The 20,212-nt window shown below is 36.8% G+C and overlaps 1 protein-coding gene across 1 annotated transcript in view; it reads right to left on the minus strand.

Annotated features, from left to right (window-relative positions):
- Window positions 1-20,212, minus strand: part of LOC148815848 (NACHT, LRR and PYD domains-containing protein 3-like) — a 124,190-nt gene that overhangs the window by 96,363 nt on the left and 7,615 nt on the right. Inside the window, exon 2 of the mRNA XM_088904849.1 lies at window positions 11,370-11,495. Within this exon, the coding sequence (XP_088760975.1) occupies window positions 11,370-11,428 (59 nt within the window). The 5' untranslated portion in view covers window positions 11,429-11,495. The remainder of the gene's footprint in view (window positions 1-11,369; window positions 11,496-20,212) is intronic.

Raw genomic sequence — 20,212 nt, forward strand, 5'->3', positions numbered from 1 at the left:
AGAAATTAACAACGATATTAATTTAAGGATCTAAATATATGTATTTATATAGCTGGTAGTGTTACTGTAATTCACTTTCTTTGTAAACACGTTTTATTTTTAATTTGACTCATTCACACATGATAAATTGTGAGTGATGGAGACAAGATGGAGGTTTTTTGTCAAAACAACATTCCCCAGAATGCAGTGGGAAATAATGTACCACCCTCAGTAACCTGCTAATCTGATTAACACCCGATTGTATGTCTGTATGGAATGCACATTGCGTTTACAATATTAAAGTGTTTCAATTGTTTAATTAAGAAGTAAAAAGAATTTACAGCTTACACAAAGACTCAAATTACAGTATGGAAAAATTAGTGTTAAGAAAAAAACAGGACATTTTATTGCTGGTTACCTTATATTTTTTTTTTAATGTTTTTATTTATTCACAATCTGACAATGCAAGACAGAACAAAAGCAATCACATTCCCCAATGTCCCCCACTGCGCTCAACAATTTTAAGAAGAACACGAAACAACCTGTTAACAGCCTGTTTTTGCCTAATCTGTCTGCTGCCAAAAATATCACGCAGGTGGTTTTTCAATAGCAGCAGACAGTAGAAATTCCGCCAGAGCCTCACAACATTGTCCAATAATACTCTTCTTGTGTCTAATTTTTAGTTTAGCAGGATTTGAGCTACAGTATATGAATATGATTATATCGTTATTATCTGCATGTACCTGTATGGCTACATCTGTATGTTTGAACACAGTCTTGCAATGTAATGTTTTTACAAGATGTGGAAGTGCAACAATTTATCATAGTGCGAATTGTAATACTAATTATTGATTATTAATAGTTTTTGCCTGTCTTAAAAATGGTGTAAAAATGACAAAGTGTAGGCTGTAAAAACATTCACATTGTACTTTAAACATAAAGTAAGTGTTCTCTAGGAGGTCTCGTGAAAAGGCTACAGGCGTGCCAAAATCGCTTTTGAACTTCAAGCTAACTTTACCACGGTTGAAAAACGAAGAAAAAAATGACTCTTAAAAAGTTACAAGAAGCTTGAAATTATTATTATTAAATTAATACTGTTAATAATGACCAGACCCAATTACAATATATACGATTTATTTTAAGGCTTGAGGCATCTGTTAAATTGCCCCACTGACTAAAGTGTTTTGAATTAAACCAATTGAACAGCTGTTTAGCATACTGTAGTTTTTGTTAGCACAACACAACACAACTTTTTCTGTCAGTGAAAAAAATGACCGCGGGCACTTTTCCACCCCCTCTATATTCATGTATGAGTAGAATATAGGAACCAATGAAGGACAGTCCCCCTTCCCCCCACAGACAGACTGACAAATGTTTTCACAGCCTTCACTTTGTCACAGCCTTCACTCCAATTATCCAGACTATAAGCATAGAAATAAAGCTTGGATTTATTTCTGAAACACTTTCTTCCTGCTTTAATTCAGGTAAGGGTAATCTATATTCACAATATTGCTGTCAGCAGGAAAATTCCTATTCTTTATTTAACAGCTTTTAAAAAACATAACCCAAGATGTTAAAACTGATTTTTTACACAGAAGACTGACACAGCTTTGCATTGTGAATCTTTTTCTGATGGTTTTATTTAATGTGGCACTATGCACTGTTATAGGGGGATGCTGTTCACGAGCCAATAGTATTTAAACCACAACACCCACAATGATGCAACTAATAGTTTTACAAACTAGGCAGGTCCTCTGACCTTTCCAAGCCTCGCTTTGGGTGGTGAAACCTTTTTATTTATTTTTTTAATACAGTAATACTACCAACTATATAAACACACCTCAAACGTTTGCCCACCAGCTAACGCACAGAAAGAAACTGAATACAAAATGAATTTGCAAGAATAGTGATTACAAACATTAAAAAACATACTTGCTTTATACTGTTTATACTGTCCAACTGAGCAAAATTGCTTTTATAAAATATACTGACTTTTTAACATACCGATGTTTAACATAATATAATACAGTTTAATATGATTAAAAGTCTAAACAGTATACAACCTGAATTCTTATCTCTATTAATATAGCTATCAAGTAGTATTAAATAAATACAACTTTTTTGTATAGATGACAGTTTTCTAAATTTTATTTAAAAAACGATTACAATCTAATCTTTCCATGTGTGATCCCATGAGGAAGTACAATATTGTCCTGCTTTAGCGATGGCATGAAAAATAAATCTAAATGGTGAGAAAGCTATGCTTAAAGTTAACGATTTACGTTGCATTGTCAGATTGTGAATCATTAAAGGCATTTAATTAAACACGCGTTTGCGATTTTAATCAAAATGGGGGTAATAAAGACTCTCTATTATCAAAACCCTCAAATTGTTCAATTGTGGCTATTTTGGAAACATTTTGACATGTTCCTTGTAACTACACTGCTGTCGATATTTCAGCAATAGACAAAATGAAATGCTTGGAGTTTGTAATGTAGGGATTTCTATATTTATGTTTTTATTTAGTGGTTTAGACAAAGGCTAAACTTCCAGCTTCAGTAAACCGTATGCCAGCGGGGCAGGGCTCATACCCACATGAGCCCAAAAGTGCATTATTACATTATTAATAATGTCGTATTTTTGGGTTCGGCGAGGACGGACACAGTGACTCAGACACCCTTCAACTGAAAACCGGCACTTTTATTTTTTGCACAGCCAGCACAACTCCTGTGCCTGCGCAGCAGCAGAGAAAGAGAAAGAGCACCACATTGGGGGCGGAGCGGTGGCTCTGTGCCTGTGGCTGGAAGGTTGCTGGTTCAAATCCTGCAGCTGGCAGAGGAATCCTACTCTGTTGGGCTCCTGAGCAAGGCCCTTAACCCCAACTGCCCCTGGTGTGCTGTTCAATGGCTGACCCTGTGCTCTGACCCTAGGCTCTCTCCCTATCTGTGTGTCTCATGGAGAGCAAGGTGGGGTATGCAAAAAGATAATTCCTAATGCAAGAAATTGTAAAGGGTTAATAAAGTGATGTTTATATAATTATATCGTTAATATCTGTATGTATGGGTGCATCTGTATGTTTGAACACAGTCTTGCAATGTAATGTTTTTACAAGATATGTACATACACATACAGTTTATGAATATAATTATATCATTATTAATTTCTTTAGATACGCGATTCCATATCATATTACCTATTCATCAAATTCTAAAAAGTATGCTTTTGTTTACTGCGATAACAAGCATATTCACAGAAAAGGTTAAAACATTATCACTTTTTACAAAGTATATAAACTTAATGTAGTCAGAAAGAGCACGTAAAACCTTTTCCAAATTAACCACAGTATGCAACCGAATGCAAGACTTTTAAGATGCTTAAAATGTATAGGAAGAAAGTAGAATACTGGTGTGTATTTTTTATTTAAACTACCAATACCAGCCATATACAGATTACATAATACAGGTATATTTATGTTCCTAAAATAATATCGTTTATGAGCATGTGAAAGGCATGGTGAATTGGAGATTCTCAAAACTTAGATTGATTAGAAACATATACGTGATCGGATCAACAACATTCTGTGGTGTTACATTTAGTCAATGAAAAAATAAAGACTTTTCGTGTTGAAACAATTAAACTGATGCAGACAGTTACAAAGAATACAGTAATCCTTTGAGCTTGCAGCCTGTCCAAGGTCATTCATTATTAATACTATTAGTACAGACTTTGATGCATAAAATATTTCTGCATAATTAAAATATTTATGATGAAGGTGGAAGGTTGTGTTTTATGCAACTGAGCAATCTTGCTTTTATAAAATAAACCAAGTTTTTAATGTTTAATGATTAACATGCTGTAATGCACAGTTTTACACGCCCACCACATTTTCCCAGAGCGTACCTTGCTCATTTTGAATGGCTGGATCTGTATATACATTGTTACAGCTATAGGTGACTGGGAAGTATCTCTAAGAGTACAGATAAAGTGTGTATCACCTGGCAGTCTGAACATTTCCACCTTCAAATACAGGGATGTTTGCTGAGATGCAGGGGTTCCAGAGTCTGTAAACAAATCAAATCATAACCTTGGTTTACCTTAGTTATATTGTGAGTAAATGATTAAGTGTCAATCAACAGTCCAGAAACATAACATATAAGATCAGATCAGGAGGCTAAAAAGAAGGGGATAAGGGAAAGAAGAGAAAAGAAGGTCAGAGAACAAGAGAGAAAAAGGAGTGGTGGGAAGTTGAATCTTGCAGGAGGCAAGAGCCCCCACTTCATGACTGAACAAAACCTGATTGGAACTAAGTATCTGAACCTTGCTATAGGGAGCCTGCTATTCTGCGTTTTAGGGAATTATTACTCTTTAATAATTGCAGAAACGTTTTTTACATGCTCCTTCTGACCATATTAAGTTTATATACTTTGTGAAAAGTGATAGTATTTAAACCTTTTCTGTGAATTCACTCGTTATTGGCATAAACAAAAGCATACTTTTAGATTTTGATTAACAGGGAATATAATATACGATATAATTCTATTCATGTACTGTCTGGCGGAATAAACTGAAGAGTTAGTTAATGCGACATACTGTAGAAGATATAATTAATAATGTAGCACTTTCAGGCTCACATCCTACTAGGTGGGGAATTGAACCCAGGCCTCCAGCATCACTCAACAAGGAAGCAGCCATCCAAGCTAAAGTGAGATCTACCTTTGACCCTAATGGACCAGGTCCCTCTTATTCATATGAAAGGCAGTGACATCACCACATTGGCAAGCCCTCAACAAAGTTTAACTCGTTCAGAGCGCCCTACATTACAAGCTCCAAGCATTTCATTTTGAGCTGAAGACCCTCACACCTGAAGAAGGCTTCACAGCCGAAATGTTGCGTTTTCTCTCTTCTCTTTTCAGCATGGAATAAACCTATTACTTGTTCCTTTGCAGACTACGCAGACTGACATGGCTACATCACCTGAAGTAGTGTTGTACAGTGATAACAGACATGGGTAATGTCATCCCCATTAAACAATGTGCTTATCGCACAAATCCTGCTAAACTAAAAATTAGACACAAGAAGAGTATTATTGGACAATGTTGTGAGGGTCTGGTGGAATTTCTTTGTAAACTGAAGAGTTATAGAGGAGACACGTATCACCTCTTTTTATACTTGTAAAGAAGAACATTTCACTGGGCGATGCATTGTTATCTCAATTACCTGCTAATTCGTTTTACACCACGGGAAGACAGGAGAACGTGATTTTACTGTATCTGTACGGAATGTGTGTTGCGTTTACAAAATTTAAGTGTATAAAATGTTTTATTAAAAAGTAAAAAAAACTTAAAGCTTACACAAAGATTCTAAGATTATCACGAGGATGTGTATTGCATGTCTAATGGTCTAACCCCATTACCCCTTTTTTGATTAAAATCGCAAACGCTTGTTTAATTAAATGCCTTTATTGATTCACAATCTGACAAAGATGGTGCATAATTGTGCATCAATCAAAACCCCAAGAATTTCCCAAGTGTCAGAAAAAAATAATTAGCTCACTGATCTGTTTATGTAGGGGTTGTGAAAATGTTCACAAGTTGTGGTCTTTAAAATGCATTTGGTTTGAAGGCTTTTTGTGTTTCCCTTGCGAAGATATGAACATAACATTGCATAAGAATGACAAAGTGAAGGCTGTGAAAACATTCTCACTATACTTTATACACAAAGCAAGTGTTCTCACAACTCAGGAGGTTTTGTGAAAACGCTACATGCGTGCCAAAATCATTTTCGAACTAACTAAGCTAACTTTACCCTGGTCTGGAATAACTACAAAAGTCGCAGCAGTGCTTGGCTGTGTCATTTTTATGCCATTTTTTTACCACACAGAAATATTCTTATGTCCATATCTTTGCAAGGGAAATACAGAAAGCCTTCAAACTAAATGTGTTTTAAAGACCTCTACTTGTGAAAATTTTCACAGCCTCTACATATCATATCAGTGAGCTAATTCTCTTTTTGTAAACCTCCGGTGTTTCATCGATGCGTAATTACGCAGTAACTGGAACCCTGTAAGCATGGGAAATAAGCTTTGTTTGATTTCTGAAAACCTTTCGTTATGTCCTGTTTTCATTCAGGTAAAGGTCAACTATATACACAATACTGCTGACACCAGGAAAATTCGTATTCTTTACTCAGCAGCTTATTAAAAACAGCAACCATGATGTTCAAACCGATTTTTTACACAGAAGACTGACAGAGCTTTGCGTTGTGAATCTCTTTTTCTAATAAAACATTTGTCAGTCTGTGCGAGGGAGGAAGGGGGACTGTCTTTCATTGGAAGGTTCGCCTATTCTACTTTGAAAATGAAGAGGGGGAGGAAAAGTGCCCGCGGTCAAAACTACAGTATGCTTAAAACGTGTAAAACCGGTTTACACAAAAAAAGTCAGACAGGCAGAGGGAAGGGGGAGGGGTGAAACTGTTCCAATTTTAATGCGATACGGAAGACGTTCATAATAAATTATCTTGTACGGTCTGTAAACTGGAAATTTATAGAGGAGACACGTTGAGTATCGTCTCTTTTTACACTTGGAAGAACATTCCAATGTTAATGCGACACTGAAGATATTATTAATAACCTTTTAAATCTAAAGGGAGATCTCTCCTCTGCCCGATGGCTGGGGTCCCTCCTAGCTATTGAGAGAGAAAGGCGGTGACGTCACCGTCCTGGTGAGCAGGCACAGCATGTAATGTCAGGCGTATGCGTTAAATATATTTAGATCTTTAAATGAATATCGTTATTGATTTCTTTAGCCTCACAACATTGTCCAAAATTACTCTTCTTGTGTCTAATTTTTAGTTAAGCAGGATTTGAGCTACAGACCATAAAAAAACAGGATTCACTTTTTGCACATATTAAATATTCACATATTAAACTTAATATGGTCAGAAGGAGCACGTACAAATGGGAGAAAGTGAAATACTAGTGTGTATTTTTTCTTTAAATTACCAATACCAGCCATTTACAGTTTGTAATGTAGGGGTTTCTATATTTATGTCTTTATTTAGTGGTTACATTAGTGACAAAGGCTAAACTTTTAGCTTCAGTAACGCATATGCCGTATGGCATACATGTTTGTAATGACAATATAGTGTTGATAATATTTATTGTGTAGCGGCAATGCTTGTTAATAAGACAGAATTAAGTGTTGCTGTGCTTTCCCAAATGAGGCCCCATCTCTCTCTTCATCTCTGTGGTGCAGCCATAGAGAAACTATTCATGCAGGCTGATTTAAAGATGTTTTCTTTTGATAAGGGACAGCTCCCAAATGGGGATGCACTTAGCTAAGCCTGGCTATCATGATCAATGGTCATCCATTGGCGCCTATCTGTCTAGGGAGTGCCAGATGGACATCTGGACTGCATTCCTAAGTGTCAGGAGTAAGTGACTCATATCTCACCTTGATCAACCAATCAAGGACTGGTAGGGCCGAGTAACCCACGTGAAATTCTGATGCCCATGAAACTTTCAGCCAATGAACGAGCTGAAGTTCCTCCAGGTAAAAACAGGCAACACAGAGAGCCTGTAGTGGACTTTTCTGAAAGGGAGAATCTCAAAGGAGAATTCCAGGGCAGGACAGCCCAGGAGCAGAAGGCTCCCAAGGGCAGGACATTCTCGCAGTGCGCCTCCTGACCATCCTGAGACTCAGCCCAGACAACCACGGAACGGCCAGTGTGTCCGAGTGCCAGAACTTTCCTCTGTTCTAAGAGTCTAGAGCGGAGGTTGCCAGAGAGTAACCAGAGGATCCACCCGAGGTTAGCATTAGCAGCAAGCCTCGTGAACAGGTCGCTTTATCAGGAACGAACCGGTCCTCTTCCTGACCTGCTGGGACCCACAGTCATCTTTTCTCCTGTGCACAAACTCTTGCTAGTTTCAGCCAACACTAACTAGCCAGTCAGTGAGTATCAGCAGCGCACCGTTGCAAGCCGCACAGCACAGCCTGGCACGGAGCCAGAGAGCCCGCAGGAGATATGAATCCCCAGAGATTGGATGAGTATTCAACTTCAATGCATTATAGCTTGAGAATTCAATTGTTATCCCAACCAGTTGATATCAATTTAATTCCTAAGAGTTATGTCCTTGTTTTGAGTATCTAATGTAGAAGTTGTAACCAAGTTCATTTACGAAACTGTCTAAATGAATGATATACTGAACGTATGTCCTCTTGATATATGTAACTCTTTGTAACTGAATGAATATATATCTTTTGTATTCTGATAACCCTTTCGATAAGATCTGTTAGGTTTATATGCATATTCTATGTATTAATAAATGTATCCTCGTGTATTAGTACCTGTGTGTGTGCATTGTTTGAGTTATATCACAAGGTTGGATTCTAAAGCCATTAAAAGAATCATTTTGTGATTTACTGCTACAATTAATAATTGTCCCAGTAAATGCCCAAACCCTACAGAACTGGGGCCTTCAGAGAGCGCACTACAATTGTCAGTAATAATATCAGTAGTAGTTTGAAATTATTCGTTGTTATTAATAAATGACTTAGCTTTGAACATGTTGTGATATTTAGAAATATAAAAATGGCAATATAGTGTCCATAATATTTACTATTTTAGTTTTTCAAAGAAATGTTTATTTGTTAAAAGAAAGCTCATGGCAATAACTGGATTTGAACACACACCTCAGACTCATAGGACCCAAGCTTATGTTATCACACCACAGACACAGGCACGTTAATATTACTGAAACAGCCATACACACATCGATAGAAAGTCTTATACTAGACTGTGCTACAGTATATGAATATAATTATATCGTTATTAATTTCTTTAGATACGCGGTTCCATATTATATTCCCTATTAATCAAATTCTAAAAGTATGCTTTTGTTTACTCTGATAACAAGCATATTTGCAGAAAAGGTAAAAACTATCACTTTTCATAAAGTATATAAACTTAATATGGTCAGAAGGAGCACATAAAAACATTTCCGAAATAACCACATGTAAGACTTTGATGCATAAAATGTTTAGGAAGAAAGTGGAATACTGGTTTATATTTTTTCTTTAAACTACCAATACCAGCCATATACAGTTTACATAATATTTTTATGTTCCTAAATTAATATCCTTTAAAAAACCAAAGTTCAAATCAAAGTTTATTTATCAAATCCACAACAACACAGCATGCAGTGAAATGTTTTTTCTTTGAGATTACCGGGGGGGTAAAAATCACAAAAATCACAAAATTAAGGTTACAAAAATAAGGTTACTGTCACGGATAGTATGCAGACGACACAATCCAGGATTGTGAGGAAACACTGGGGAAAAAGTCATGCAGGAGAGGGTATGGAGACAGGGGGCGTGTCCAAGGGGTGCAGGTGTCCAGGGGGAGTGAGTCCGGGGCTAACGATTCCAAGAGAAAATCCAAACGGGTAATCCAAGACAGAAGCAAAGTCCAAGGCCAGGAGATCCATCCAGAGGATTAAAACCATGAACCGGGTCGGGATCGGCGAAGGGAGGGGAATCAGGAACAGAAGGTTAAAAGTATAACGGAGCCAGACGCAGCAGGACCCGGGCTCTCACGAAGCGGAATTCAATGAGGAGCGCCGAATGATGTCAGCGTCTGGCTTTAAAGGGAGAACAGAAATAAGAAGCAGGTGCAGGTAATGGGGCAAAACAAGGAAGGGCTGGAGCACCCTTAAAAGGAGGAGAAGCGATTGTGACAGTTACATAATAATAGATAATCATATAATAGAAATTGAATAAAACTCAATGTGAATAGAACTGCTATGTGTCCATGGTGTATGCAATACTTTATGTCCAAGTAGTGCAGTATGCTGAATACATTGTCAACTGTATGTCCATGTAGCCATTTTGGGTGATTTGCTTAAGGAGCTGCAGGTTGGCTATTTAGCAGTCTTATTGCCTGAAGGTAGAAGCTGTTCTGTAATCTGTTGGACTTTGACCGAATGCTTCAGGTACTGCAACTACGCACAAGCCACCACGACATACAGCGGTATGTGATTGGCTGGCCAAAGTTACTGACAGGGGCACTCGTGGTGCATTGGTCGGTAGTGAAAAGATTTAATCATTTAATACCTTTACTGTGCAAATTTTAATCTGCTTGGTATTGAATATTTATATGCAATTTTACAACTAAAGGGAAATTTTAGTAGCTGAGCATAAAAAGAAGAGGAGGATAACACATCTGAAGGTCATAAACAATATTAATTTAGGAACATAAACATATTATGTAAACTGTACTGTATATGGCTGGTATTGGTTGTTTAAAGAAAAAATACACACCAATATTCCATTTCTCCCTAAACATTTTAAGCATCAAAGTCTTACATGTGGTTATTTCAGAAACGTTTTTACGTGCTTCTTCTGACCATATTACTGTACGTTTATATACTTTGTGAAAATTGATCGTTTTAACCTTTTCTGCGAATATATGAATACTCATTATCGGAGTAAACAAAAGCATACTTTTAGAATTTGATTAATAGGGAATATAATATGGAATCGCATATCTAAAGAAATTAATAACGATATAATTATATTCATGTACTGTAGCACAAACAGTAGTATAAGACTTTCTATTGATATGTGTACAGCTGTTTCACTAACTGATATGTCACTGTGGTGGTGGTGTGATGGCTTAAGTAACTGATTTATAAGGCTGAGGGTGTGTATTCAAATCCAGTTACTGAGTTATTGCCATGAGGTTTCTTTTAACAAACATTTCTTTGAAAAACTAAAATAGCAATAGCAATTAGCAATATTATGGACACTCCACTGACTTTTTTATATTTCTAAATATCACAACATGTTGAATCCAAGTCATTTATTAATAACAACGAATAATTTCAAACTGCAACTAATATCATTATCATCAATTTGTGAAAAAAGTGAATCCTGTTTTTTTTATGGTCTGTAGTTCAAATCCTTCTTAACTAAAAATTAGACTCAAGAAGAGTATTATTGGATAATGTTGTGAGGCTAAAGAAATCAATAACGATATTAATTCAAAGATCTAAATATATTTAACGCATACGCCTAACATTAGAGGCTGTGTCTGCTTGCCTGCGCGGTGACATCACCGTCTTTCCCTCTGAATAGCTTGCAGGGACCTGTGCCGTGTGGATCCCTTTAGATCTCCCTTCAGATTTAAAAGGTTATTAATAATATCTTTGAAATGAATGAAAAAAATAATATCGAAATGACGCAATATGACGCGTTTGGATGCAACACGCCCACCGTGTTTTGAATGGCTGCATCTGTACACAGAGCACATTCCTCAAACCCATCCTCACAGCTCCCTAACCATACAGCAACAGTGACAGAATCAGTTTCTCAAACACAAGGACACTCTCTTACCTCTCAATTTCAAGGCCCATCGCTCCATCCTCTACCTTAGGCTCCTCGGAGAGACTCATTTCAGAATCTGCTCCCCTCCTGAGGATCAGCAGAGGGATTCAAGGATCTGATCCAGACCAGCAGAACCTGCCAACACACAACAGAAACTGAGAATCTCTCACATTTATAACACTGACCCAGTCTCACACACTGTACTGCTCATTAACAACACTGATACACTCTCACACACTGTACTGCACAATAAAAACACTGACACACTTTCACACACTGTACTACTCATTAACAACACTGACACACTCTCACACACTGTACTGCACAATAAAAACACTGACACACTTTCACACACTGTAGTGCTCATTAACAACACTGACACACTCTCACACACTTAACTGCACAATAAAAACACTGACATTCTCACACACTGTACTGCACATTAACAACTCTGACACTCTCATACACTCTACTGCACAATAAAAACACTGACACACTTTCACACACTGTACTGCTCATTAACAACACTGACACACTCTCACACACTGTACTGCACAATAACAACACTGACACACTCTCACACACTGTACTGCACAATAACAACACTGACACTCTCACACACTGTACTGCACATTAACAACACTGACACGCACACACTGTACTGCACATTAACAACACTGACACACTATCACACACCATACTGCACAATAACAACACTGACATACTCTCACTTACTGTATTGCATTTCAACAACACTGAAGCATTCTCAGACACTATAAAGCACATCAACAACACTGAAACTGTCACAACACATACTGCACATTAACAACACTACTCTCAGAGTCTGTACTGTACATTTCTTGTTATAAGTGTAACTACAACACTGAGAGTATGTTAGTGTTGTTAATGTGCAATACTGCACATGTTGTGACAGTGTTTCAGTGTCTGACATCCAGTACTGGAAATAAACATTACTGACATACTCTTTCATACTGTACTGCACATTAACATAGTTCTAGATAGTGGTTTATTTACAAAATACATACAAAACTGGATAATTACTCATAATGGCCTAGTGGGCTAATCACATACAACATCCAAGTTACACTATGAATCACCATGTAATGCCAAACCAGTCCAAAAAAGAAATAAACCTGCCTGCTGTACCAAACAGAATACAACCTAGAGTTAAATATCTCACTTTAAAGGGGAACTGCAACACTATTTTTATATTTCGGGGTTAGAAAGAATCAGCATTGATGAGTGCATGTCAAACCATAATAAGAGTGTATACAATAACTTCTAAAACTTCAATGTCACATCACAAAATTTTAAATTTTAAAAAAGCAAATTTTCAGGCATGTGCAGAACCATATTCTGTGAGTCAGAATGAGGCAACAAAACATTCAATGATGTGAAGTGGCCCTATTACTTTGTAAACAAGCAGGCTCATGAATCCATCTATTTTCATCCAATAGGAATATTGTTCTCAATTTTGAGATAATTTTGCTGACAAATACTGTACATGAACATAAACAGTAAAGGAACATGTCTACTGCACAACCTGTACTTATTTGTCATACATTTGTCATTATAGTGACAAGTGAGCAGGAAGGGTGGCTTAACGTCTCAATTCAAGTTAACTCTCACTCTTGCCCGTGACAAGACCAGAGGTTTGGCAACTTACAGTACTTTCACAAACTTTACAATTTCGCATTTAATTCAAATTTGTCTTTTTTCTATACTGTCAATTAACTTATTTTGTTACTGAGATTTGAAAACCGGTCTGAGAATTTGGGACAGCAGTTTCCCCTTAAATCTGGATGCTTAAAAATAAATGCAGACCTATCTTTTTGTTCTAAAAATGAATTCACTATACAGTATTTGTATTTGTGATTGTTACAGTAAATTAATTAAAATTTTTATGCATAATTACTCTCCTGACACGTGGAGTACAAGAAGAAATTAAGCACCTACCCTTGTCTTTTTTGAGTCCCACAATACCAGACAACAAAACACAAGGAAATCATGTGCAGATTTTAAAAGTACAGAAATAACAGGCGGCTGGAAACAGCCAACACCTTGATTTGTTAAAGCAGGTGGGACCTGTTCTGCCAGCAAGCTGGAGATCAGTACAGTGAAGCAAGATCATAACAAAATTTAGTGACTGAAGTCTGAAAATGGAAATCTGACCAGTTTCTTATCCAGTCTGTTGTCACACCAATGATGTGAAATGATGGAGAGGAAGAATAGTGAGTTTTCTCATAAGTAGTGTTGGACGTATGAAAGTGTCATCATAGTAACATGATTACACAATTACAGTGTTGTGCTTAAGTTGGTAATACAGATTTTTAAGAAAGGTGCAATCCTTAATAACAGCACTTTTCAAAATGTCACTAACATCTTTTTAGTCTTGCTTCAGACACCTGTTCTTCTACAGAGACAAGTTCCAGAATCATCACTTACAAAGGTCTTCTGTGGGGCACAGCAAGTGAGAGAATAACCACTTAACTGTAAAGTTAATAAATAAGTTTTTTTTTTAAATTAAAATCTGAAATTTAAAATACAAAATGAGAGAGGTTTCTACCACATAACTCAAGATATTTTTATATTGCCTTATAGCTATGATGTTTGCCACTTTAAATTTTAATGACAGAGTGAATGGTAAAAACAATCTGATCTGTTTTTGTGACCAAATACTGGTATTTGATTTCTACTTTTGCAGAAATTCTGGAAATGCTGGTTTCAGCTGAATAGTATGTTTATTTCAAATCAGCCGTTTGAACCAGTACAACAAGAAGTAATTGCAACAAAACAGAATTTGAATACTTACACAATCAAGATTTTCCACTTTTTCTTTCATATTATATATTTACTTTCTTTTTTGTTTTTTGCTTTTAAATATTTAGTAGGTTGTTTTTGATTATTAAAACTTCAATTTTTTAATTAAGATCTGACAGCAAGGAAGAAAATGTGAAAGCTATCCAAGAATCAAAATACTTTTTTTTCGAAATGGTGATCAATTCTAATAATCTTACTGTTGCCATGAATAAACAATAATCCAGAGCCCAGCCAAGCTCCACTGATTCGAGCATAAGAGTGCATCTGCAATGGGCCTCTACTACAAGCAGCAGAATCGTCATAAACTGGGCCCATCTTGACAACTCCACTGATGAGGTGCCCAAAACTCTGTGCCTCATTGTAACGCCAAATGTTTATTGTGAGGAATTCCTTCCTATACTTCTGCTTCCAGCACAAGGCATAAGCTGCATTCTCTTTCTTTCTCAACACCAACATTCCTGCCTTCTGTGCCGAGCCATTGGAAGAAAATCTGACTCCACCTTGACAAACACACTCAGTGATTTCTCTCTCTGCACTGGACTTTGAAATCCACAGACCAGCCCCACCAGTAGTGGCTTGGATGAGTATAAATTCAATGTTCACAATATAAACCTGTAGAGTTAGACTATAAGTCCAATCACATTTCACAAGAGCAAGACAGTAACTATTTTGTAATTTATTTTAAGTACAGATGCAGCCATTCAAAGTGCGCGTTACAGACACGTACTGCAGGTGGCGTCGCGCATTGTGACGCAAGATGACGCGAGGCACCGCAGTACGTGATTGGTTGACCGACAGGGGCACTCGTGGTCCGTTGGTCTGTCGTAGAAAGACTTACAGTAAACGTCTTTGCTGTGCCTGTTGTAGATATTGAATTTTACCACTGAAAGGAAATCTTAGTAGCTGAGCATAAAAAGAATAGGAGCATACTGTAACACGTGTGAAGGCCATAAACGATATTAATTTTGGAACATAAACATACAGTATATGGCTGGTCTTGGTACTTTAAAGAAAAAATACACACCAGTATTCCATTTCTCCCTAAACATTTTAAGCATCGAAGTCTTTAACTAAAGAGATACCGGAGTCAACAGGCATACTTTTAGAATTTGATTAAAAGGGAATATAATATTGAATCGCATATATATTTTATGAAAGCAAGATTGCTCAGCTGGACAAAAGTACACAACCTACCTTTATCAGAAATATTTATGCATCAAAGCCTTTACCGAAGATATTACTAATAGTATTAATAATGAATGACTTTGGACAAGCTGTATACTCAAAGTATAATTTCTTTAGCACATTTGTACAAGCACTTGGAATCTGTCCAAGCCATACTTTGTCAGGCATTTTGTTTTACTTCAACGGGCATAAAAACTCCCTTGCTTTTAACAGGGCGTTTCATAATTTCTAACTACGAAAATTATTTAAAATGCGGCACTTATCATTCAACTAGAGCTCAAAACATCACAAGGATCCTCAAGAGCACAGCAAAGACTGTATTAAAAGATACTTGTATGAGATACATGAGAATCCAGGCTTTTTTTATCAATGCTTTTTTTTCCGTATACCAGATTTTATGGAACCACTTCAGAAGGGTGTCAGCCAATCAGATTCCAGGAATCGGTACTTTAAAGGAAAAATACACACCGGTATTCCATTTCTCCCTAAACATTTCAAGCATCGAAGTATTTAACTAGCATGTGAAATAGCGTGTGAAAAAGTGGTAGTTTTAAGCTTTTCCGCTAATATAATATGGAATCGCGTATCTAAAGAATTTAATAACGATATGATTATATTCGTGTACTGCGACAGGGCTGTGTAGGGCTGTTTCGCCTCCCTGTTCATGCGAGTTGTCTTGTAGCCTACTGGTCTATGTGCCTGATTAACAACTTGTAGGTTGTGTGTTTAAATCCAGCTGGTGCTGGACTTTTCTTTTAACAAACATTTCTTCGAAAAAAAAGAATAGCGATATTATGGACAATCAATTGACTTTTATATTTCAAAATATCGCAACATGATCGATTCTAAGTCATCTTCCCTTCTGACAACGGTCCCTGCTTCTGCTTCCTGCTTCTATTGTGTGTGTGTGTAATAGAGTAAATTTTTATAGAGAAATGGAGGCTGGACAGTATGCGATACAATATAAACATTTATATTGATTTAAATCGTGTTTTGATTTAAATCGCAAACGCGTGTTTAATTATATGTGTTTTTTTAATCATAATCAGGCTAATGCAACATAAATTGATACAGTATCTCTGTCTTATTTTTAGTAAATAAAGTGCATTTTTGCACACTATATGTGCAAACGTTTTATGATATGTCGCTGTTGTGAATGTCTGTGGACATGTGCTGGCTGGACAGGAGGCTCCACTGTACACAGAGAGCTTAGAAGACAAAGATATCAATTTATTTTAGTCAAGAATTTATATATCACCTTTAAAAGTGGAATCTCAAAGCAAAGTAAATACCCAACACTGATTGAACCCATCTGCCATGCTAATAAAACACCTTGAATTGAATTGAATTGAGGGAAAGAGGGGGGGAGGGCGCGCGGCAAATAAGATACACTCCACAGGCATCCACAACAGCAACATATGAAACGTTTGCACATATAGTTCAGGTGGGTAGCTGCGTCAGCATGCGTAGGCTGCAAAGGAACAAGTAATAGGTTTATTCCATGCTGAAAAAAAGAAGAAAGAGAACACAACGTTTCAGCCGTGGAGCCTTCTTCAGGTGTCAAGACAAGTAATAGTCAAGACACCTGAAGAAGGCTCCACGGCCGAAACGTTGTGTTCTCTTTCTTCTTTTTTTCAGCATGGAATAAACCTATTACTTGTTCGTTTGCACATATAGTTAAGTTATTACTTGGTTTTCAAAGTTGGGAGACATTAGAGGCTTGCCACACCTGGACTGTTAAACCAACGCATTAGCACATCAAAGCCCATTGAGGACTTGGGCGCAATAATTGTTTTGTCCATTGATTTACTGATCTGCATTAATTATGGAAATCGAGTTCCTGCTCTGTGCAGACGACCTGGTCCAGCTGTCGCCCACAGAACAGAGGCTGGAGCAGCACTGTCAGACCTGGGCGCCGACAGTCAATCTGGACAAGACCAGTTATGGTTTTCCAGAAAAAAAGCCAGACCCCAGGGAAACAGCTACAAATTCACACTTAACAACACATTAACACCTAACAACGGGAGCAGGGACGAATTAGGCCAGTACCCACTATTGTTAAGCATACAGAAAAGGATATTAAAGTATTGAATATTAGTATTGGCTTTAGTATTAGCCATACAGAACATTAAAGTACCCCTTTTCCATTCAGCGGGTGCCTGAGCCGCTGTGTCCTATCTTCTGACAGTCGCCGTTGTGAACAAACATTTCTTTGAAAATATGAGACGTTTCCCTTGGTCAGAGATATAAATATATAATATATAAATAAATTAAATTTAACTAACATGTGAAATAGTGTGTGAAAAAGTGGTAGTTTAAGCTTTTCTGCTAATATAATATGGAATCGCGTATCTAAAGAATTTAATAACGATATGATTATATTCGTGTACTGCGACAGGGCTGTGTAGGGCTGTTTCGCCTGTCTCTTCATGCGACTGTACCAGGAAGAGGATTTCTTTCTATTCGAAACGTGTATTTTTAAAGTTTAAGAAGTAAAAACCTTACAGCGTACACAGATTTCTAAACTGATCAGGATCGTTATCTTTGTCTTATGCATAATAATGTTCACCGCTCTGTCCAGCAAATTAATAATAAACTTTATTTTAGATAGCGTTTTAAACGAATAAGTAATTAGATTGCTCATAAACCTAATCACTTGCTTTTTCTTTTTATTTAGGCTCAGATTTCAACTATAGATTGTATTATTAATAACCATAATAACAACCAACCAACAAAAACAACCATATAAACATAATACCAACCAAAAACATAGATAACGACCACAATACAAAATCAAATATATCAAACCATTATACTCTCGCAAATTCCTCCAATTATCATAATCCCGCCCCTTATGCAAAACCAAACCCTCCTCCCATCCCAGTTTCTCCTCTTTATCATAAACAAAATCCACCTCAATTTTTGACATAAAGCCTTGCTGCTCACTGGGTTTTTGAGGGGGGGAGGTGTCTTTCGCTGGAAATCTCGCCTGCTTCTACTTTACGAGTACAACCCCCTCTCTGCAGGAGTGCTGGCTGTGACGAATTAAACCGGTTTCACAAGTATTTTTAAAGTAGGAAGTACAGTGTTAACTGGTAGCTGGGCACCTCAATTAAGTCGCTTCAACATGCTAATGCGTTGGTGTAACAGTCCGGGAGTGGCAAGCTTCTAATGTCAACTCGACTCGATTGGAAGACAATGAACGTATTTTAGCCCTAAATGAATTAATAGCAAACATGGTTTACATAAAATACATTTTTCCAAGAAAGTTTATAATAATGCGATCTATAGTTGAAATCTGAGCCTAAATATAAAGGAAAAGCATTTTCAGAGAGCAATCACGCTGTGTTTATGTAGAGAAAGCGATTAGGTTTATGAGCAATCTAATTACCTATTCGCCTTAAACGCTTTATAAAATAAAGTTTATTTAGAGATGAATGATCAGTGTCGCAGTTTAAATAATTTTCGTAGGAGGGCTTGGACAGATTCCAAGTGCATTTTTGCAATTTACGTTGTAATACAGTTTAGAATACAGTTAGTCTAAGCTTTATCAGCTTTATTTATGGGTTGCAATTTAGAAAAAGTCAAAAACCGCACTCAAAATGCAATTTAGAGCTTTCTGGCAAGGGGAGACACCCAAATTATAATGTAACATGCCACTGTTTGTGCATGAACAAAGTTATACTGCAATTTTCCTTAGATACGCGATTAAAAAAAATAAATTTTTTGAATCCCCGGTGGAACACACTCCATAAGAATCAGCGCTTTTATACAGTATATCGCCTTTAAATTCATATATTTAAACACGCGTTTACGATTTAAATCAAAACGCGATTCAAATCAATATAAATGTTTATTTTGTTACGCATAGGTGACTATTCATTATATTCTGTACTTCGTAAAAAGTTATAATATTTTATCCTTTTCTAAGAATATGTAGTAAGAACACCACTTGCTGTTATTGTAAAAAGTTAAATGTTGTAGTGATTTAACATCACTCGATAGATATATTAATATGGAATCATGTAACTAAGCAGTTACAGTATCACAAGTGGATGTTTTGGAAACATTTTGACATTCGTTTCTTTAAAAAAAAAAACCTCTATTGTCCTTGTAGTGGTAATGAGCACTGAAATGTAGCAAGCTACACCCAGGTGGTTCAAAGTGCGATCAGAGCATTACTTTCTGTTTGTTTCTCATATAGCCAAATGCATAAAATAGTCCACTATTATAGATTATTGTGAGCATTATGTGTTTCTCACAGGTTTACATCTGAATTGAGAAAATCTATATTTTGTCTTAATCCAAATGTCAGCAGCCAGTAATCAGCCAACAATTTAACTTGGAATTTTAAAAAAAATTAACTGTATAACCCCTGGGATTTTACCCGGTCCAACAGCCTCATTCAACAGGGAACCAGCTGGCTGAGCTAAAGGAGTTTAAGACTTTAAGAGAGGTGGTTAAATACCATGATAACTAGCACACCAATCCCCGTCAGTTTAACATCTTTCAATTGAACTGATTTTTTTCACATTTAGGGAATTTTACAAGTATAGAGAAATGAAGATGGTCAGACATTCACTATCTATTAGTGATGGCAAGATCAATGGCAGGGTGGAAAGAGTGTACACTCTCCAGTGTGGTGTGTTAAATTGATAGTCTGACTGTCAGTCTCTAATGAAGAGTTCATACTGTACATTATGGGATGCATAAGACTGATGGACAGATGGACATTCTCTGGTGAACAGTGCACACACTCAGGTGGGAGGTGTATAAAACTGAAGGTAAGGCAGTCGCTCTATGTTGATATACAGTCTTTGTTGGGG

Source organism: Atractosteus spatula, chromosome 24, assembly GCF_055471065.1.
Source record: "Atractosteus spatula isolate fAtrSpa1 chromosome 24, fAtrSpa1.hap1, whole genome shotgun sequence".
NCBI lineage: Eukaryota > Metazoa > Chordata > Actinopteri > Semionotiformes > Lepisosteidae > Atractosteus > Atractosteus spatula.